Source organism: Molothrus ater, chromosome 2, assembly GCF_012460135.2.
Source record: "Molothrus ater isolate BHLD 08-10-18 breed brown headed cowbird chromosome 2, BPBGC_Mater_1.1, whole genome shotgun sequence".
Classification (NCBI taxonomy): Eukaryota; Metazoa; Chordata; class Aves; order Passeriformes; family Icteridae; genus Molothrus; species Molothrus ater.
Window position 1 is genome coordinate 89826514 of NC_050479.2, and position 23395 is coordinate 89849908.

The following is a 23395-nucleotide window of genomic DNA, read 5'->3' on the forward strand; positions in this document are numbered from 1 at the left end:
TCTCGCTTTGGTTCTATTACGTGGCACAATGGAAGAGACATGGCACAAAGACTGGATTTGGGGACACGCTGCGTCTGAGGTGCTGGACAGCGAGAGCTGCTACTGCCTCGGCTTTCGGGCAGAGCAGAGCAGACTGCGGGCAGAAAGCAGCTTGGGGGGGGTTCTGCGGGGGCTGGCTTTAGTTAGTTTGACAGGACATGGAGAGGCGGGCACTTTCCAGCAGCGGCCTCGCTGCCTATCTCTCCGTGGAAAAGCTGCCGTGGGCAAGCCCAGGCAGCCGGAAGGATGCAGGGGTGGAGGAGGCCTCGGATGGGACGCGCTGCTGAGAGGAGCCGTTCCAAGGGCACCCCGCAGGTGAAGCAGGAGCCATGGAATCCGGGAAGCGATTACCTTCACTCCCACAAGGGCCTGTGCCCATGCCGCTGCCAGCGCCGCCCCTTCCCGGTAACCGCGCCCCGCCAGCGGCCGCTCCTGCACCGCGCCTGCGGGACATGCGCGGAACCTGCGGGGCTCCTGCCCCGTGTCCCTCCCCCCCGCCTCTTCCTTCCCGCCTTTGCCATGGCGACACCGAGTGGCCTGATCCGGGCCCTACACCGCGGGACCCTCGGCCAGGTAACCGGCCTGGGGCATCTCCCCCGCCGCTTCCCGGTGTGCCCGGCCTGGGACGAGCCCCGCGCTCCAGCCGCGGCCGCCATCCCGCTCCGTGCCGCGGGCCGGCTCCGCGCATGCGCAGAGCGGGGGGGCGCGGGGCGGGGCTGGGCCGGCTCTGCCTCCCCTCAGGGAGCCGCGCTCCCCGCCGGCATTCCCGGTTCTCTGTCTGTCTCTCCCGCTTCTCGACTCGTCCTTCCCGCTTCCCGGCTGGTTCTCGCTGGCTCCGCTCAGCCGTAGGGCCTTTGACTCCGCGGGGCACTCGGGGAGCGGGAGAGAGGGAGGCCTGAGCCGGCAAGTGCCGGCGTCGTGGGGGTCGCTCAAGCGCTGCGGTACCGCTGCGGTTGTGCGAGATTTCAGCGTTGGTCTTTGCTTCTTGCCTTTCGATTTGAAATGCACCTACTGGCTACAAACTCCTGTCTTCTACAGCAGGAAGGCAGAAACCAAACCTCATAAGTGTCTGAAAGGATGTATGTCAGCCCCTCCCCTTGGTACTTACACGACCTCAGCGGGCTGTAGTGTTTGAATTTCTTTAATATACTTGGGATTTTCACTGTAACCTATCAGGAGCCTTCCCCGCTCTCATTTCGCCCCATTCTCTTAGAAAATTGAAATAAAGGGTCAACTGATTGCTTTGATTGTATTTTGTAAGATAACCTCAAGCAATCAGCCAGGTCAGGTAAGTATATATTCAGTGTCATCTTTGTAGGCAGCCTCCTTCATAGTTTTACACCTATGAATGGTTTGCCTTAGAAATCTAAATTTTTCTGTAGCTCGTAGCCTTGTTTTTAAAATAAGTGGAAGAATTTGATGACAGTAGTACTAACATTACATCATTTTAGAGAATGTTTCCCCTAGTTGGACAATTGGCTTTTTCATTAAAATCTTGCTTTTGGCATGTCATCCAAATCCTGGATAGTATGGTATGTTTCAATAATGGAACACATTATTCAGAATGGTTGCCAGGGTAGATATGTCTCGTGTTACTTGTGAGAAGAAATAGGGTAAGCAGAAGATCAAAGATTCCTTTCCGTTTCATGGTGTAATCTGTATTGTCTGTGATTTTGCAGCAAGTGGGTTCTGTTACTCTCAGCCATGGAGTTGATATTTTGAGCGCATCAAGCTGTAACACACACTAATGCACAAAAAGTTGGTGTATATGGTAGTGAACCGGGTAAACTACACATTGCAGGACTATTTCAGAACCAGGATTCTTAAAATTAAAAAGCCAAGGCATATTTCGTTTTGTTCTAAAACAGCTGATGACCTTGATTCTGCCCTTTCTATTGAGGAGGTAGAGTGAAAGCAAAAGAGGAAGATTATGCCATATGAAGCTCTGATAACTGATATTTCACTTAGCAGCTGTGTTCTTCCTATTAGTTGTTAGTGTGAGGCAGAAGTAAGGTTTCTGCTTAAATGAATTCTGGAACAAAAAATATATATTTAAGACTATGTTGAATTGTAGCAATATAGAAGAGCTAAAGAATCTCAGTGTGGCATCCTCAATAAGCTTGTTGGGTGTTTCCCTGTCTTGAGGTGCTTTGATTTAATTTCATTTACATGTGCCTAAGTCTTCTTAGATTTCTCACACTTAAAATGTGAACAGTTACACTGCCCCTGTAATATGCAGCAAAGCAGGTCTGCCAAAGATACCTCAAACCACTCATTATTTTTAGAACTCAAATGTTCCTTGAAAAATGTTGAAAGGATTTGAATATGCTTATCTTTCCTGATGCAAATGGTGACTCTTTTGGCTCTGTTCAGTATCACAACAGATGCCCTCCCCTGCTTTCATTCCTCCAGCAAAGAAATCTCATTTTTCTTGCATAATAAAGAAATCTGCTCTGAGTGAACATGGCTCGTGTTGTATTTTAATATTTACTCTGATGTGCATTTCTTTGCGACCTCTGAGTCACCTATCAGGTCAAGATTACTTACCAGGTGCTTTATAGCCTGGTTGCTGTTGCCATGATGTCTTAAAGGTGTGATAGGTCTGAAAATGTAATTCCTTCCTGTTATTCTTTAATGTTTTCATTAAAAAAATAAATAAATAAAACCCCCACAAAGTTAGTGTTGCTTCACAGATTCACAGAGTATTCTGGGTTGGAAGGGACCCACAAGGATCATCCAGTTCAACTCTTAAGTAAAACCCCATATGGGAATTGAAGCCACAACCCTGGTGTTATTAGCACCGTGCTCTGACCAGTTTTGTGTAGCTTCAGGTCACCCACACTCAAGTAACAGCAGTAATTTAAGTTGTTCCTCTGGTGCTAAATTTGCGAGTCCAGTGTGTTGTGGGATTTTGTCCCTTTTCTTTCTCACTTTTAAGTCCCCTCTTATGTCTGTCTGGAAAGAATTGCACTGGAATTGCAGTGGTACTTTCACTGCATCTTCAAAAGAATTGAGGAGGAAAAATGGCTTCCTTGTTTGCGCTCTTCCTGTTGCCAGGCTGGACTCGGGAGTGGTCCAGCTACTATAATAGACAAATTGGAACAGGTCATGTATTTGCTGCCTGCTGATGAGGAATATTCAAATTTCAAGCCGGAAAAAAAAAGTTTGCCTTCAAGCTTGAGCAGTGTGTCTACTGGCACCCTTATAGTTTTGATGTTTAAGTGTTCAATAATGCAGTCATAGTCACCAGAAGACATAATTTATGTGGCTTCAGCTTTGTTTCTCTGTAGTGCACAGTTCATCCCTCTGCTTGATTTACCATGCTGTGGAAAAGTTGCTCTGTACATTTTGTTTTACATATTTCTAGCACACAACTTAAATATGTAGGCATAATAAATGTGATTAACAAGAAAGTAATGTTTTGTTGGAGAGATTCATTACATTTGGGGTTTCTTAACTTTTAAGAGCTTTTTTTCAAATTCCCTGATTTACTGTTCTTCAGTGCTCTCTAAGCCAGGGTTATAGAAAGTCATTTCATCAAGTCTGTTTCTTTGATGAGACACTCTTAAAAATGGCAACTACAGGAACTCCAGGGAATTACTGATAAAATCATGAGAAATCCAACTATGGCATAACCTGTCGGTAGGAAAATTTAATCTAAAATGAGTCAGTTGGTTGTTGGTGTATGTCCTGATGAAACATGGATTGGGTTTAGTCCTGGCTGCGAAGGGGAAGTAGAAGAATGGCAAGGTCTTGCTTTTGATGGTCTCATGCATCACTAGATGGCTTTCAAGACACTCAGCTGGAAGGACACATTTAGATGTTATTTGCCTTCAAGAAATCAGGAGTCTTGTGCATAATTTTTCTTTTCTAGTATCAGAGTAGCTATCACTATTACAATTACTGTAAGGATACTCTAATGCCTGTATTGCTTTTCTTCCTGAGAATATCCTTTAAAGAAAACAAGAACTTTTCATTTTGCTACCTTTTCTCCTACCCTAGTCTCCCTCTTTGGTAGGAAAGCCTTGCCTTGCCTCCACACATGATCTGTTACAGTGTCTGTATTATTGTTGCTAAGCTGTACATTTTGATGTCCTACAACCTTCATCTCTTGTCAGCTTTCACAGGAGCGATGCATCAGAAAGTGGATTCTCTGTTAGCATTATGTAGTACAGAACTGCATCTTCCAGGCATAAGTGTTGATATTTTTTTAACACAAAATCCTTTCCTCTTTGGTGCTAGAATTTAGTCTTTTTTTTTTTTTTTTCTGGCACTCCAAGTTGGATTTGGTGTAATGGAGCTCAGGACACTGACTCTAGTCTCTAGTGCATGCTGTTCGGGTTATACAAAGAGAAAATGGTGAGTGTTGCACAGAAAATATCTCTGGTGAATGTTTAGTCAGGACCACTGACTAAGTACAGGATCTTCAAATCCAAGGAATCCAATATAGTGGTAATCTTAGCAGTTCATTTAGGAATGTATCTGTTTCTTTACCTGGGTCAATATCTATTAAAAAATACCACAGTATAAATCCCTGAATGTAATTTCTCTGGTTTGCTTTACAGTGGCCAAAGGTGGTGCTAAAATCAAGAAGCCTTTACTGCATTTTCCCCTGCTGTGGCAGCCTAATGAGTCTCAAGGCCAGTCAGACTAGTCTGGCATGCCTTGCTCTTAGCAAATCCACATTTGCTGTTGTTTTCCTCTAGTTATCTTCTAGGGAATTGCAAAAGATGGATTGTGTTCACTGAGTATTGATGGTAAGCAGACTACTTCACAGGCTGTTCCTCTTTTCCTGTATTTTTGAAGATGGGAATGCCATTTTTCTGTTTTTGGTTTTCTGATACTTTGCTGGGCTTCTGTGAACCTCAGTGATTCTGGCCAATACTGTTGGTACTTTAAGAGGAGATCTTCAGATTGTTTGGGTCTGGTGAAATTTGATTTACTTTTTTTGAGGAAGTATTGTTCCTTCTGTATTCAAGCCACCTGATCACTTTATTTTTACTGTGCTAGTCATGTTAATGACTGGTCATGTTTCATATTCATATTTTTTAACAAAGATGGTTGTGAAAAAGGCATTTAGGTAAAAATTGAAGGGTTGTTTTGGAGAAGACCATTAAAATGCTTTTTACCAGATTGCAAATAAAATCTTCAAAATTTTTAGCTATGGTTACCATATGGGGCTGCAAAGAAAGGAAGTAACTGAAATTACCATACCCTAATCCTTAAGGATTTCAAAGATTGTAGTTAAAACTACAGTGGGAGAGAGAGCTTAGTTTTCAGAATCATTCAGATGTGTTATGAATGAAATGCAAACAATTTAAATGCATCCGTGTTCCCATCTTGAATTTGTTGCTGTCACATAGGGGTCACTTTGTTAACAATTAATGAAATGAGTCCCCAGGTGCATGTAACAAGCTGCACACATACACAGGTTACTGCAGCAGGTCAACTTCAGAATGCCTGTCCAGACACTTGTGGGCTGAAATTGATGGATGAACAGGCAGATTTTTAAGTGCTTGCTCTGGATTTATGATTGTGACAGTCCCCTGTGTTGCATCTCTTTCTTCTAGAGAACATTAAGGTTGGAAGTAGCAAAATGCTTTTGACTGAGGAAAAAAGGCTGGAAATGCAAATACCCCTATGTTTCCTGGTGTCCAATATGGGCTGGTTAAATATATTGTAATATACAGGAGCTTTAGGAAAGATCGAAGTGATTTGAGAAGTTCTTTCCAAGTAAGGTAGCCTCTATGTGGATTCATTTGTAGAAATTGGTGCCTTTTATTTTTTATTTCCTATTTTCCTGAATTTTAACATTTTTTACTATTGTTATTGGGCACAGATACTGAAAGTTATTTAGTTACTCAGATCCTTATGAAATCAACTAGATTTAGCAACATATTCCAGCCTTTGGATTAAAACTGGTGTTTTCTATTCGGGTTGGAATGGAAGTTTTTCCTAATCAGTCATTTGTTTTTATTCTAATCACTAACTAGCTAAATAAATAAATAGGTAAACAATAGCTATATAATATAAATATATTTAATCCTCTGGGGAGACTGGCTTTTTTTCAGATAAAGCAGTGGAATAGTTCTTTATGCAAGAATGAAATCATTAGCTTTTGTATAATTTTCAGAATGGAAGGCAAGTTAGTATACAGTGAGAATATACATTTCTTGGATTTTCACTGGATTTGAGAGATCTCAGGTTTCCACACAGATTTATTAGACTTCCAGCTGTAGAGAGACTTCTTGTGATCTGCCTTGCCTCTACTGGTTTTTGACCACTGTTGTAGCTGCACAGAGAGAGCCCCACTGTAAACAGACATGGAGTATCTTTGAGGCGTGAACGCATCCTATTCATTTCATAATGGAGTTCTAATAATAAAATCTGGCAAATATAGATTGTTTGAGCAGGAAACAGCCCTTTATTCTGGCATTTTGACAAGACTTGGGTAGAGTCCCTCCATTCTTTCCTCCTCTGGCCCTTGCTTTTAGTGTCTTGACTAAGCCTGTTTTTTCTCTTGAGGGACTTCTGATTTTATTAACGTGGTTTTGTACAGTGAGTTTAATGAAGGATGCTACTCTGGCCATCATGGATGTTGAAGTTTGGTGTGAATTTCTCCAGTGCATATGCTGAACAAGCGTTGTGAGTCAGTCTGCAGCAGATCACCTCTGTTTCTAGACAGCAGACTGAGGTCCCATTTTAATGCTGGCTCATTGGCAGATAGAATTTCCATTTGCTAGTACAGCAAGTGCTATTCTAGACACTTAACAATTACTTTTTCCATGACACAAGTTGTGGTTTATGCTGCGACTCTAATGTTAGATGAACAAACATTTTGTGGAGTTGACTCAAATTGCAGCAGGATCAGAAGCTGAAGTGAAGAAGAACCCCAAGTCAGTTAAGTCACCTTAGATCATAATTTTTTTTTAGTTTTGCTGTGTTTGTAATCAGTGAATTGAAATTGTTTTCAATTTGATTAATTGAGCCCTTGACTAACAGTATCATTCTTGGAAGCCCCAACTCAGACAAATCACATAGCGAATTTTATAATTTTCTCCTGTATCAGGCAAATCTATATATCCACTGGACAGGATTAAATGTATTTTTGCCCCATGAGATAGATATCCACCTTGAGAGTGCGCTGAAGTTCTTGTTGCATGGGAGAGGAAATAGATACCTATTTGTATATAAGTATACCCACAAAAATAGACTATAAAATATATATACTTAGTTTTTCATTTCCCTCATTCTTGTGCTGAAATGTGATGATTGCTACCAGAAATGAAGTATCTGCTTTTACTTTTAGCTTCAAGTTCTTTGAAATATGCTAGGGCATGCATCTGCTCCTTGGAGCTGGACAAAGCAATAGAGTGGTGAAGTTGACCCAGCTGCTTCAGTGATGTCTGCACAATAACTGAATGAAGAATAAGTCTTGTGTGAAGTTTAAAAAATAGGGGTTTCCTCAGTTTTCGTGGTGTTGCACGTAGTTCATGTTATAAACCCTTCTATGCTTCATTTGTATTTAGATTACACTTTCATAACTGTTCACACTAGGAATTTATTTTTGTTTAGGCTACCTGTATTGTTTATGGATAAGTGGTTTGGAGCTTTACAGTACAGATTAGAAGGTGAATTAAATGCTTCTTATTGGTATTTCAAAGTGTGGTAAACCCATCTCATTCACTTATACAGGTGGGTGACAATATTTACATTTCTGTGCAGAAAGATCCTAGGGTTGGATAGGGCTATATTTCCATTTTTGAAGCGCAGAGTTTCTGTAAGATTCTTCCAGTTCCCAGAAGTATTCAGAAGCTGAAAGGAGATGAAATTGCATGCATTCTCCATTCTGACAGATGGAACATTCATTGTTCTGAATCCCATCATTGTTGTTTCTGATTGCATACACTCTGTAACAATTGATTATTGTATATTGGTCTGTATAGTGTTGTCCTCAGTCTGGCTGACCTGTTAATCTCATTTGAAGGTTGTTGGACAGCGTTAAAAAAGAAAGTAAACTGCAAAAGTCTTCACAACTTCCTAGTCTCACCATCATCTTTTCCTTTTGCCAGGTGCATAGTTCTGACTTTGAAATCTGTGTGTGATAGCTGTACCTTTGGAAAGATATAGCAGTGTTTCCATGTTAATAAAAGATTCCAGGCTTCCTGATGATCTCACCTAAGATTCACATAGCAACTATTGCTGTCGTTTGCTTTCACACTTGTGGATGCTCCAATATCCCTGTCCTTTGGCAGTGAGATTGCTAAATTGCTTGTTTTGTCTTTATCCAACAGTTGGGAGCAGTTCTTTTCAGGGATTCTGCCTTAATCCTATGTGCCATGGACATTCACTTCTCTGCTTACCTGCATTGCTTTTTACATGAAAAACAGCAAAGAACTACAGGGAGGTACAAACTTTTAACAACAGAACCACGTTATGCTATCCTTCCTAAATATAATCTTTTTATAGCCACATCAAAGTTTCTTTCAAAGGTGGTCTTTGACTTCTTCTTGAATTGGGTTATCCATTTGCAAATATTTTTCTTGAAATCACATACTTGCCAAGATGTGGAAAGACTTTACTTAATAGGCATCCATAGGGTGCTTTCCGTTTGCATGGAAGAACAAAACAGTTTCAAACATTTCAAAGCCTCTTTGTTGCTTATGTAAAGGGAATGAGGGGTCCAGCCCTCTGAATTCCTGACTGAATCTCATTTTGCATCTCTGCTGGCAACAAATTAGCCCATGTAATTTCTGCAGTCAAGTTCACATTCTACTCTTCGTGCACTTCCACTGGAGTGTTTTGTTGGGTACTTTTTTTACGATATCTACATTTTAGATCTTTGCAGAGTTAAAGCAATGTCAGCACTCTGACTCTTGCTCATCAAAGATTAAGCCAGATCACAACAGCCAGAGGTGCTGTCACTCCCTCCAGAGAGACGACCATGAAACATTGTAAGTCTCCAGTATTCAGAATACTTGCCAGTACCCAGAGAAAATGGAGCACTGTACATCTCTGGGATACTAACAGTAAAAACAATTGGCTTTTTTTACACTGATATACTCCATGTGGTACATCCGAACTGGGAGTTGGTGATTTGCCTGGCTTTCTGTGGGCCAGTTTGAATAATACAGGTAAGTTAGCAAGGAACATCTCATCTCCTCTTTAGGACGAGAAAAACAGTGAGTGTCACACACAAACTAGGGAACTTTTCATTTGATGTTTCTGGCCTCAAGCTGTCAAATAAGCAAGTCACAGCTTGCTGTCACCATTCTCATGCCACTTGGCTGCATTCTCTTGACCTGAGCACAAATGAACACTTGTGTGTTCATTGTACCCCTCATCCATTGCTCATCTGTTGTTTGTCCTTTCTGTGGAAACAGCCCAGCCTGGTGATTTCAGGACCAACCTGCGACGATAACAACAGTCTGTGAGTATTGTCTAGCTCCAGAAAAAGTTTTTTAAATTCTCTAGAATTCCCTTATGCAAGTGTGATTATTATGTCTAAAAAACTTAAATTCATAGAATTCTCTCCAGTATAGACAAGGAGGATCAGCTGTAGCATTTTCTTTGTGCATGTGTGCATCATGAGGGAATTTACTGGGATTTCCACATTCTAAGGCCTCTCAACATCCATCAGGTGGTTTTAAAACTTTTCTATTCACCTGAGATGAATTTCATGCTGTGACCACAAGGTGAAAGTTTTTGAACAGCTGTGTTAATTTTGGCCCCATGTGAAACAAAGCCAACTTTTCCGTGCTACAGGAAATTGCCAAATAAAATAATGGAGAGGAAATGAACTACTCTTTGAGTTTCTAGGACAATATTCTGAAGAAATGTAGTAATTCCAAACAAAAAGTAGTTTTTAAAAAATATCCTTCTAGATGTAAGTTGATATTCTTTGTTTATATCCCATAGGGCAATCTTAGTAGCAAGCTGACTCCTCACTTGAAGAAAATATATAAAAAAATACAATAAAATCTCTTTCAGCTAGAGGTCAGAGAAAGAGCAAGAGTAATCAGATGGTTTTAAGAGATTTGGATACTACTGTGATCAAAAACATAAAACTTCTCTAATTTCTCTGTGAGGGAAGTATTTAGTTGTGGGGGCATTCTTTAGCCTTCTGTTTTGTTTTGCTTCAAGATGGTTAAGGTTTTGGTACTTAGAAGAGTGTAATATATTAAAATCACAGCAACCTTTCATATATCAAATAGTCTATAATTTATAAATATATTACACTTTTCACTGCATTTTGATAGTTCCACATGTATCTTGTAGCAAAATAAATGCTAATTGTTCACTTGTTGCTATTACATTTATTTTGTTGAGCAATGTATATTTCTAAATGTGGGTGTGTGCCAGTTTATAGGTGTTAAATGTTAACTTGTATTTCCCATCTTTCAACAACATAGAATGGTTTTTCAAAGCTTGTCAGTGTTCAGCTGCTATCACTGAAAAGGCCTCAATTCTTCCATTTTTGTTTAATGCAATTAGAAGGAGTTGAATCTTGAACTGCCATAAGATCTAATCTATCTAAATAAAATTCTGATTCCTTTTCCATCCTCTTTGGTCATCTCACTTTAGCTTTAATCACACCTATGTAACATTATGGGCTCAGAGGACTAGATGAGACCCTGTTTGGGGTGATCCGTTGTTTCCCCTGGCCCAAAATAAAAATGAAGTGCCCATCTTTATCAACATACAACATCTTTATTTGTTTATTTATTTATTAATAAAAAACCTCTCTAAGCACTCATCTGAAAAGTTTTGTTTTTCTTACTCTTGGAAACTTTTCTTTACATTTGATCTGAATCTTTCTCTACTTCATCTTAAGCTCATTGTTTAACACCTTTTACTTTCACAATCTTCCTTCCACTGGACTAAAAAGCCTTTGGACTTTTCCTCTTTTTTATTTGGGTCACTCATTGGACTTGGTTGAAATTCTATGGCGTCTCTCTACCACTCTTTTGAAGTACAGGACCTAAAACTATCCAACTTCTGCGACTTGAGGCCATCCTCATCCTGAGTAAAATGAGCAAATTGTTTTCTGTCTCCTGGATTTTCATCCTATTCATATATACCTGTGCAATTTTTGGTGTAGTTAGTAATGTGGTGGTTTTGGAGCTGCATGATATTGATTCATGCTCACCTTTTAAAATACTACAAACCTCAGACCCTGTTCTGTACTTGTTGCCTGGACAGCTGTTCTCCTTCCTGTATTGATGTGGTTGAGTAGACTTTTCTGTATAAATCTGTGTACTTTTGCCTGGTAAATAGCATACTGTTTTTTCAGACCATTTCTCTGCTTTGTAAAGATTATTTTGAGCTCTTACCATCCTTCCAACTTTGTTTTGTCTGCAGATTTAATGAATATTCCTTTTCATCATCTAGATTTCGTAATTTGAGATACAAAGATATCAAATTTACCAGCACAAAACCCTGAAAAACTGTGTTTGATATATCTTTCTCCAACCACTGTAAACCATCAATAAGTGCTGTTTTCAGGATATTTTTTTCTCTCGAGTTTCACCCCCAGTGAATAATATTGTATTCAAGGTGCTATTTCTCTGTCTTGTTGGAAACTGAGATAGTATTGGAATTTAATGAAAAGTAGGATATAACCTTTAGTATTTAATTTCTATTCTAGCATCTCTTGTGCTGTTGCAGGCTATCAGTGTTTTTGAGAGGTACCAGTTCTTGATAAATACTGCTGTCTTCTGTTATTTCTGTAATTTCTTTGCAGTTCATTATTTGTTCCTGTATCTTTCCAGGAACTGAAGTTGAGCTGACTGATACAGAGTAACTCCATGAGGTTGCAGAGTGGAACACAAGGTTCTCTGTGATCTCCCTGGCCTGGTGCTTCCATGCCAGTGTGCTTTGTGGGGCTGCATATGGATCAGAAAGAAGCCAAACCTGATGGATGCTTTGGGCAGCTGCTTCCAGGAAGCACCCCTGCCTGAAAACTTTTTTAGTTGTTGCTGGTTCAACTACGTTGTTCAATGAACAGTCAACTACTTTTTATATGGATTTGTATCTTAGGGGTGTTCTTCACAGTGTAACAAAGGTAGTCCTGCTTATCCCTCTCCTTTTCCCTGGTGCCATCTCTTCCAAGCAATGCCTGCAGTACTGGAACTGTCAAATTCTCAGCTTTTGAGCATTAAGTGTATCATCTGATGGTTTTGGAAGCAGCGTGTATCAATCTGACCTTGCCTTGCCTGACTGGCCAGAATGTTCCTGCTGATGGTTCAGGCTTAGCTCCTGCTGCAGCTTCCTGTCAGTGAGGCAATCAGGGTTAAGGTTGCATCAGGCATTATCTGAGGCCATTAATTGCAGCTCTGTGCATGCCTTTGAAACCCAGGAGGTGCAGAAGTAGTGCATGTTTCAGTGTGCATTAGACCTCTGTAGCTGGGTTATGGTTCACCTCTGAACAGGAGCTTTAGCATGCTGTCCTTCAAGTTGATGTGGAGAACTGTAAGGAGCACAGCAGGAAAAATAAAAACCACCAGGCTGTGTCCTTGCTAAGGAAGGCATTGTGGTTTAGGGTAAGGTTGGTGGCCACTGTTGGCTGCATGCAGACCCAGTGCTTCATTCCTTCACCAGCTCTGCAGAAATGTTAGCACAGGTTCTTGCTTGTCCCAGGCCTCTGCAGAGAACTGGAGCCAGCTCTTCTGAGCCAGGAAGCTGCCTGCTTCCTCCAGGTCCCTCACCAGAGGTTGTATCCCCTGTTCCACTCCCCATGGGAGGGGAGGGTCCGTGGCTGCCTCAGGTCCAGAGGAACCTTGTGGTGTGTGGTGGCAGAGCTGTGGCAGCCTGGCTGTAGATAATGCTCGGGTCTGTCAGTGCAGCTGTCATTAGCACCGGGAGTGGCACGTGGGGCTCATAAAGCAAATGAGAGAATCCACTTGCGGGATGCAGCGAGCCACATGAAAGGAGCCATTTGCTGAGTCATCTGTACCAAGGCAGCGTGAGAGGGCAGCCTAACCCAGCCGCAGCTTCATTGAGTTCTTTTGCTACCCCTAGAGGCAGAGTTAAATTTATAGGGTGGGGTTAGTATGTGCTGTAAATGTTCCTCCTTCCAATGTGTTTTTCATTTGAAATATAAATATTAAAGTCCTACTGAAGTTTGAGTGCATTTGACATTCAAGAAAGGGATACTAGGCAGTTCTGTTTAAATCTTAATTTAGTTCAGTTTCTGGGCAATGTTAATCTTTACTCAGAAGCTATTTATCTGAAAACTTTCTCTGGTATAAATATGTTTCTTTCTAATTTAATGTTAGATCTTTAGTCTCTCATTTTAAAAATTAAGCATGTTGAAATAGCATTTGTACCAGATGAATTTGACATATTAAATTATCAGATCAAAATAAGCACGTTTAAAAGTTTCTACAGCAAGTTTGCAGAGAAGTAATTGCATTAAAAACAATAAAGGAAACAAAGTATGTAATACATATGTTGCTCCTAAGTTTCCCTTTTCCTTCATTTTTTTTTCTTTCTGTAACAACATTAATACTTGAATTGTCGCAATTAGGCTTTAAAATTTATGCTTTAGCTCGTAAAATGTGACTCGTCTGGCTTCCCTTCATTTTGCTGCTTAATAACTGTCTCAAGACAGGTTTTGCTAAGCCAGTGTTAACAGATGAGCATATTATTTTAGCAACCAGAGCTTTGAAGTTGCAAAGTATTAATAAGGGAAATAAAAAAATTGTAGACAGATGCAAAAGATGCAGTAGTTGGTGACTTTTGTCAGCCAAAGAATTTCTTTTGTCTCTAAGGCTGGAGCAAAGGTTTTGGTTGTGTTGTTTTGGTTTTATTTTTCTTCCCTTTTTGATCCCTGTTGAGAGGATCTTCAAATTTCTTCAAAATTTCAAATTTTCCAGTTTTTGTGTTTTATGCATGTCTGTGTTTGCTTATGCTGCTCTTTCTTCCCTTTGACTTCCACATTTTCTTTTCGTCTGGCAAATTTGAACTCGCTTCAGCTTGGGACAGCTGGGGCAAAATGAATCCCCACAAATAAAATTATGACAAGAAGAGCGAAGTCTGTGAGTGATCCTTTGCTGTTTCCTGAGTCGTTCCAGTGTCATTAATCAGCGCTGGTGCTGTGGAGCCTTGTGGTGTGTTATGTCGCCAGCACAGCAGCTTCTCCGTCCCTTTCCCCCACCCCCTGCGTGCCTACACAGTGGGGAAAACTAGAGAGGGAAGCCATCAATCTTCCCTGTCCTACATGTCAGCAGTGATTCTCCTGTCGACTTCCTGCTCTCTCTGTCATGCCCACCACCTGTGTTTAGAATTAGCTCTGATGCTGTGGATCTCACTTGGCTCTTCACCTGTTCTGCCCCGAGTAAATGGCTGTTCAAATAAAGCAGAGCAGCTAAATGCTGTGGCATGTGAATGGTAACCATCGGTGTGGCTTGGGGGGTGATTTCTGTTGCAGCTGCTCTTGTAATACTGTCATAATTTTTTGTAACATTGTGGGGTATGGGTCTAAAATCTCTTGCCTTTGTTTCAGCCCAGGGTGAGTTTGTGGGTCAGTATTATTTAGAAATTAAAATATTTATAAGTTATAATTTAGATGGACGCATAAGCCTATCTCTCATCTGTTAGGCTGCTGGTATAAAGTCATTTACAAAGTCCAAAGAAACTAGTTAGTCCAAAGCTTTGTCCTTACCTTCAGTCACTCCAAGGATATAATTAGCAAAAGCCTCCTTTGAATTTGATTTTGAAGACATGTCTGTCTCCCCCATGACTGGGTAGATTGAGAAGCTGACAGTCACAGCCTCTGTATTTCTAGGGCAAGATTAATGTGATCATTTAATGGTTTGTTGTGTTAAACAATAGGTCTTAACTGGACTCCAACCAGCCACATTTTTATGTATGCTTTTATGTGATTTTATAACATGCCTGTGCCAAAATAAAAGGAGAAAACAATCCTGAGAATTGTTTGTTTACTGGCAGCTTTCTCCTACCTCCTTGAATGGGCGCTACATTTCTCTGTTTTTAAAACCCAAAAGAGACTAAAGCATAGGCATAAGGTTACCCTATAATTGTAGCTTGTCTGCTGTCATTTCAAGTGTGTGATGGCAATATTTATGTGGAGTTGTAAAGAAGACAGATTCTGGAAACCTATGTTTTGTGAAAGCTTTCACTTGATTTTATTTCTGTAACTTTTTGTGAAGGGGGAACTATTTTACAACTCATTTTACTACATATTTGAGATGCAGTTTTTTCTTGGCTGTACCAGGCAAATATGTGTATCCAACAGGTAAATAAATTCTTGTGTTCAGCAGTGACAGAATTCATAAAGCTAAACATGAAATGTATAGCCAGGATACCAAGAATGGTCTGTAACATGGGATGCTTGGATCTGCATGGATCTTTTCCTTTATCAGCTTTGGTGTATCTTCCAGTTCTGGCACATCTATCTCATGAGAGGGAATGATTGTGGTTTTGACTGCTGAATTGAGTCCTTGACAGTTGTAGCTCGCCTTCCATACAGAGAAAAGCTCTGCTTTGGTCCAAGAGAGCAGAATTGGATTTTTGGAAGCTGTCATCCTTCCTGTTTTGCATTGAAATTGAATATGGCCATGCTATAGGATGGCAGGACCAGATTTTAGCCATCCTACTCTGGGATAAGGATGTAATGCTTATTCCTGATTATTTGAGAGCATTTGGATGTTGATATTTTTTCAGTATAAGGAGTGGCAGTTGTTGTTCTCATGACAAAAGGGAGGTTAGGTGAGAGAACACCTGAATCTTAGTGGGTTTGGGGCCAAGCTTCATTCGGTAATGCAGCTGAGAAATGCACTGTGGTGTTTAGAATTGCCCTGCAGAGGTCTTTAAGAGAGAAAACAAATAGGTGCTAAGTCATCTGTTAGATGCAGCACTCTTAACAGGCATGAGGATTAACGTGCAGCACTACTGGTGTAGGTGCACACACCACACAGAGTTAAACACACGAACAGCAGGCTCACACTGTGCTTACTACAGATGTCTGAATGAGTGAGTGCCTGTGGGCTGGAGCTGCATGTCTTGTGGCTTTCGCTCTGCTCCATTGGGAAGTCTTCACTCCTTTTGTTTTTATCCTTTTCCAGCTCCAGTACTTTGGAGCACACAGCTCCCATCCCCTGACCTAACAGCTCCATTGAAATGCATTCCAGCCCCATGATTTCATGGTACCAGGCAGAAGTCCCCTGCCACGCTGCTATGCTGCCCGCTGCTTCTCACAGAGTGAACAAACAGGGAACATAAACTCTCTCCAAAGGAGCAATGTTCTTTGTATATTTTTAGTGCAAGAAATCCAAGATTCATTTGAGGGTGTTTTGTGTGGGCTTTTTTTAATATAGACTTCTGCTAACACAATAGAATATTTCATGCCACCCTGTTTGCTCTAACTTCTCATGCTTTATGTTGTTAAATGGAATCAAAGGAGTTAAAGATGAAAGACTCCTAGTCAACTGGTCCCTCAGCTGGGAGCCAGTATGAGTTTGTTCTTTGTAATGGATTTGCCAATGCTGTACTCAGGTTCAGCCTAGCTCAGTTTTCATTATTGGAGTTACTTATTTCTGTGAATTCTCTACTTCAGGTTAAGTAATTGCTGAGCTTAAACTGAATATAATACTGCTACTGTTTGCTTCTAATGTTTCACTTGCTATTTATTGCCCTTGTACTGAACAAACCTTTTGTATTTGTTTACCATTTGAACATACAAAGCACCATTAAAGATATCATGCTTGCCTTCACAGGTATTCTCTTTAATGGATAGAAAACTTGATTCTTTCTTTATATGAAACTGTGTCCATTTGACATTGTACATTGTGTATTTTCTTTTCAACATGTAGTGTGTCACCAGATGCTAACTTATGTAGTATTGCAACAAACCTACCTTTCATTAGCTCATTGTTAGCCTTTGAATATTTGGAGTAAGTACAGTATTTGAACATGCAGTTTATGCTGAGACACTGATATCTTGTATTTTCTTGGTGAAAGACATTCTCAGACTGCCTGTTTAAATGCCACTATTGCATTTTTATGTATTGAGTGTATTATACTCACATTAAGGAACACAATTTTGCCAATACATCCAATATGTTCATAATAACATTATCTACAGACTGGACAGTGATCTGAGGAGTTGAAAAGGCAGATAATGAACCTGCTATGGGAAACATCCAAGGCAAGAACTGCAGCTGCAAAGGAACTGAGTCTGCCTGACTTGGGGACCAACAAAATTTCTAGATAGAACTGTTCTCCACAGGCTCAGGGTGTTGGCACTTCTTGGGTCAAGGTATTGGCACATGAGCTGATCTGTGCTGAGTGCACAGAAATTCCTGTGCCCTGGTAGAACACACAGTTACCCCAGGGGGTGGAGCTTCTCCTGCACTGAAGTAGCACCAGCTTCAAGTCTCAGGGAAAAGAAGCAGTAACATCAGGAGACATGTCAGGTGATGCTGTCTTTTACTAGACTGAAGTTGGAAGATGTGCAAGTTTCTGCATTATGCTTTAACTTGGTCATCCTAAGATACTTTAATTGATGTTGGTCCATAGTGAATTTCTGGCACATGATAACATTTCTTAGCTTTTATAACCGTGCAGGTAAGAAACATATTTTATATGAAGTGACTGGAGTCAAGGCCTTAACAGCTTAATTAGTAATAATAGTAATAATCTTAACATGGCATTCTCTCTGCCTTCTTAGAGTAAGAGCTGTATATCAAGAGCTGCATATAAGAGCTCTTTGGGGAAGCAAGGGGTGTAAAGAACAAGTGGAGGAAGAAAAGAATACAGGAGGGATGAAATTGTCTGATAAGAAAATGGAGAGTAGGGCTGTAAGAATTATGGTCTGTTAAACAGGCATATAAATGAGCATCAGAAAGCAACCAGTACTGTGGGGAGAAGTAGTTGTGGGAAGGAGCATCAGGATTTGAACTTAGTGAGTGGAGATACGGACATGAAGAAAGGTTATGTGGTCTGACAACCAACCAACTGTTCTGGGACCCCAGTAGAGGTAGAACACCACATTACTGGTCAACTATTTCCTCCCTGACTTCTTATTGTCTTAGTTAAGAAACATAGTAAGCAAAAAACAAATGTTATGCCTGTGAAGTACCTGTTGCATTGCCTAGCAGCTGCTCTGGGCCCGTAGTAATAGAAGTACAGCTCTGAAGTCTAGTGAAACCCAAGTTTTGGTTAGACTTAATCTCATTTATACACATTGGAATGTTGAATGCCTCCTACTTCAAGAGAGCACCTGGCCCTTCTCAGTGTTAACAGGAAGCTGTCTGCGGTCCTGGGCCAGGTAGTAGCTTAGTGGGAGGTGAGTGGATTCTGTGAGGGGTGAGAAGTGCTCTGATATAGGTTCCTAGGAAAAGAAGGAATCAAATGCCAAGTGAGAGATTGAGTATCATAACTCCATTTTTGTGTAATGAAGAAAAGAGGCACATGGGTGGTCGAGGACTGGAGCACAAGGACTGGAAGCTGGAATTGCTGTTGGAAGAAGTGGTGTGCTTTTCATTGCTTCAAGTGACTACCTTGAAGCTCCTGTGCTGGAGGTTCTCCAAGAACACTTAGAAACTGACTCAAGAATATACTGGAAGTCAAGAAGATATTTGGGATGGGGTGAAGGGTTGCTATCAAGACTTAAATGTGTAGGCATTTATGTGAGCAGGAGAAATTAGCATGGCAGCTAGCCCAAAGCTGCTCTTGGTATGTCAGCACAATCACTTAAATGATGGGTAAGAAAATTGTTTTGATCTGAAAAACAGAATTATTTTAGAAGAAAAGAGAATTTTTCAGCAAATTTAGAAAGAAGTAGTCTAGGCTTTTCTGAGCTATAGATCATGCTTAAAAGTAGTGAAGTCCCATTCCACTTGGAAACACTTTCTCATTAATTTTTCTCAAATCTGAGTCAAAATGAATTAAGTCAATTTGAAGTCCTTTTTTTAATAGTTAAAAGTAATTGTACTTGGCCTTGACTTTTACTGCCATTTTGTGTGGTTTAATAGTTGTTTGACTTTTTTTTCTCCCACACATTTGTAAGAGATTCACAGAAAAGAAAACAGAATACATCAGTAAATAAATTCTTCCTGCTAAGTTATAGATCTTTCTCATAAAATTTAGCAGGAAAAAAATTGTGCAGCCACAGGCACAATGAAGTTGATGATCCTGCCACACAACCGAGTCTGAGGATTTGTATTGTATTTGCTGTGATGGGGGGGGCCCTCATTTATAAGTTGAGCGGTCTTGCATGCTCTTGAAACTTGGCATGTAACAAGCATTTTCACATAAAACATTGCTGAGCTACTTCTGAATATGGTGGAATTCTTTGGGAAGGTCAGGGAGGTAATTGATCATATGCTGACAGCTTGGGGCTCTGAGAAAATGGTCAGATGGAGGGCTGGGATGCAGGAAAACAAACTTTCTAAGATGGTAACTGTCACTTAGCCAAGCTATACATGTTTCAAGCCTTTTAATCTTTGCTCACAACCTTAGCTTCTTAGTCTTTTTTGTTTTTCCTGTTTCTCTGTGAACTCTTTTCCAATGTTAGTCCTGGTGCATGGACAGTATTCCAGGTGTGATGTTGAGCTATAGCCGTATTTCTTTGTTGAGCTCTTCTAGAAATTCTATTGCTGCCAAAATGGGGAGTTTCAGAACTTTGATGATCTCTTTCATTATTCTTTGACCTTTGGGTCAAGAATTAGGTTTCTTTCAGGAATTGCTCAAAATGTTCTTTGCAGCTAGAAAAATAAGACTTCAATGTTCATGGGAGTTAAGATGGCAATCTACTGGGACATTGCATGAGTTTACAACACAAATGTTTGAATTTCTCTGCTCTGTGACCCTAAGTTTCTATATCAGAGTGGATATAGAAACCAAGGTGTGGATATAGTAACTAAAGAGAAACATACAGCTTTGGTGCAAAAGAAATGAAAGAATCTACCACTTGGTTTCTGAGACCAGTTTTTCACCAGTCTTGTTTACAGCTGTATTTTTTTTTGCATATGCAGTCTCACAGATTAAAATTATGGTAGTTGTTAATCTCTTTGCTGTAAGATAGAGTATTTAACTGACTTACTGCAATTATTGGTTCTGACATCATTTATACATTAATACACTGATAGGTGGGGAGAAGAGACAGGCATAAATGAGGCTTTTTAAATTACTTTAAAATATAAAAGAATCTGTCAAAAAAAATGTGTGTGTTAATCTTGCCAATGCTTTGTCACAGAACATGGTCATGGATCGGATTTTCTCTGGTATCCAGCCAACTGGGACCCCTCATCTGGGGAACTACCTTGGAGCCATTCAGAACTGGGTGAATCTGCAGGAAGAGTGCGGCTCAGTGCTCTATAGCATTATGGATATGCACTCTTTCACCATGCCCAAGGAGCCAGCTGTCCTGCGCCAGAACATCCTGGACACCACTGCTGCCATCCTTGCCTGTGGGATTGACCCCAAGAAGTGTCTCCTATTCCGGCAGTCACTGGTGAGTGCTCCTGTTGTGTTGGATTTTTTTCTGATTAAGTGGCTTTCCACAGATCTTAATGAATGAGTGTAGCATTGCTGAACTCCTTTATCGTGTTTGTGTTGGTGGACCTAGAAAATGTTAGCAGTGTTGGATTTTAAACTTATCCCTTGCTGCAGTTTTGAAATTTTGCATGCTGCAACCATGACTGAGAAGCCCATTTAGGGATAAGTACACCGTAAATTTCTGAAGCAGAGCTAGGAGTTTGTACAGATTATGAGTAATATAGACCTCTTAGAAGACCACTAATTTGTCTCTGTGTCACTTTAGTCACAAAAGGTTAACTCATAAATGCATAAACACGGCCTGTGTTTATGTGGAACCATAAAGATAAGGAAAACATGTTTCTATGCTTTTGTATCAGCTATTGCCACTTATTCTGCCAGCTGCACAGTAATCACAAAGTAACAGGTGATTAACATGGTAAGTTTTGTATCAGTTCCACCATGATCATCAGGAGGTTACATCTTCTCTGGGGCTTACTTTCCCTTCTTTGCTATAACCTCCTTTTCATGTGGATGCTTTTCCATCTGATCTGGTAGCTCATGTATGTAAACCATGTGCTTCTCTTGACTACCTCAAGGGGTACTGGGCTTACCTTCCCACTTGGTATATAGCTATCACATATTACATTTTCCTGGAACTCAACTTAGTTTCTTGCTTAATGAACTTTCTGGTACTGACTCTAAACTGGCAAACTTCTGTAATTTCCACAGACACAGATGTGTCATAGCTTCTACTCTTGTGAGGACACCCACAAGTATCTTTGCAACAGAACTGCAAAGGTGATGTGCACACAGGATCTGAATTTTATCAATGCAAGCTGAAATGGTATTGTATTCTCCCTTTCAACATGATTCTTTACAGGCAGAGTTTCCCGGGGTTGTTAAACTGTAAATGGCAATCATAGCTCTATATCCCTGGTGAATAATGAATTGATGAAGACAGATACACTTCCTGCTTCACTTTTCCTCTGTATTAAAAAACCAGTCTAAATAGATGAGCTTAGAATTCTAGTGGAAATACGTTTAAATAAATTCACCCCATTTTTTCAAATTTGTTTATAATTTTAAATATGTTACCGCCTTGGGTTTTAATTTTCCTGTACTCTGACTTGTCAGCTCGAAATGATGAAGTCATTAGCTGGAATAATTGCAAGGTGAGTTCCAAGCCAATGATGCAGTAAAAACCAGTCTAGAGAGGTTTTTTTCTTGTTTTCAAGCAAGTGAACAATTCAATTAGTTACAACACAGGATCAGTGACTAGATACACAGAGAGTACTCTTCAGCATGAAGGATAAATGCTTTGCAGGTTATGGTTAAAGAGGAATAAAGTGAAGGTTTATAAAACTGCAGGTGATACGGAGAAATTGTTTTGTCCACTGAAGAATGTGAACTGACAAATATTAAAACAAGTTAAAACCTGGAAGATTCAACACAAGCATAACAATGCTGTATTTCACAAAATCCACAACTGGGCTACAAAACCCCATGACACAGGATACAGTGCATGCTGAAATTTTTATGAATTCAGAAAGGGACTCGACAAATTAATCTGAAAAATTGCTTTGGGACTGTTGCATATCTGAGCAGTCACCTCTACAGGAAGTGGTGAAACCACAGATGGGAGAGTATCCATGCTTTTCTGTACTTACATTCTTTTTTTTTTTGTTGGTTGCTGTCAGAGGTGGATATTTGATCTGGTCCAGTGTTGCTTTTCTTATATTCCTACTGGTCTAAAAGCTAAACTTGTGCTGTTTGAGGTCTTGCTAAAACCAACACTCAGGCTTCCCTTGAAGCCAGCAGAATATCAGTGAGGATCTTATATTGCACTCAGCCACAGAAAGTATGTTGTATCTTTCAAAATATAATAATGCAGAGATTGAATCTTTGAACCCCCAAAGAGAAAGTGTCAGACTCAGTAAATTATGGCTCTTTGTGCAGCGCTTCTACCAATACAATCAAAAAACAATGAAAACCTAAGATAGCTAAACTTGAACATGTTCAGCTTTATTAAACAACAGTTTCCACCAAATATGATTCTGATTTTCCTTATGGTGGTTAGGCTGGCCTCAGTTAAATAGACTTTAATTTGCCTTTTTACCTTAATTTGTCTGTGTCCTTATCTGTCCAGATCTAATGGTCATTGTTCTTATTAAATCTAAACCATTAGATTAAACATTTGAGCCATGTCTGATGTCTTGATTATTCTTACCAATACTTACCACACAAGTATCCATACAACTTTCAGAAGTGGCTGATTCTAGCATATTTTTGAAAGCTCATTGTCACGCTGCAATCAAAAGAACTATTACAGTTGTTTGTGAACATAGACTGTTTCAGGACTGGTTCAGGCTGAAGTGGTTTGTCAGCTTCGCCAAACCAAGTCTGTGCAAACTGTATGAAGTGGTCAGGTATACCCAGAGATGCACTGTGATCTGTTACATTTACATAGGCAGCACCAGATGTTTCTCTGGAAGCAATTAAAAGGAGTATCTGCATGTAGCTCTTGATGTGAGGAAAGGAGACAGGAACCTTGCTAATGTGATTATTGTTTTAGTATGATAATGAAATAGTACGTTATGGAATGTCATAATATCAAGATGATTGTTCCTAAAAATGAAGGTGTAAGATGGATTACAGCTATTGCTAATCAAGAAAGTTTATTGCTGGATTTTGATTGGAAATTTCTCAGATTTCAAAAAAAAAAAAAAGGAGCTGACCACCTCCTTTTCAGCCACTGTAGCAGTCTCCAGGGGTGGTCTAAAAGAGTCCCACTTTTGTTTACAAACATTTGGCTGAGGTGTAAAGCAAAGTGACCAAAACTGATTGTATACTG

The 23395-nt window shown here is 40.2% G+C and overlaps 1 protein-coding gene across 2 annotated transcripts in view; it reads left to right on the top strand.

Annotated features, from left to right (window-relative positions):
• Positions 1 to 249: 249 nt before the first annotated feature.
• Positions 250 to 23395, top strand: part of WARS2 (tryptophanyl tRNA synthetase 2, mitochondrial) — a 45583-nt gene continuing 22437 nt past the window's right edge. For both annotated transcript variants that reach the window (XR_004980653.2, XM_036387968.2), the window contains exons 1-2: positions 250 to 612; positions 20261 to 20518. Coding sequence is in view for 1 of the 2 variants with exons in the window: in XM_036387968.2 (XP_036243861.1) it covers positions 286 to 612; positions 20261 to 20518 (585 nt within the window). In the remaining variant the exon portion in view is untranslated. The remainder of the gene's footprint in view (positions 613 to 20260; positions 20519 to 23395) is intronic.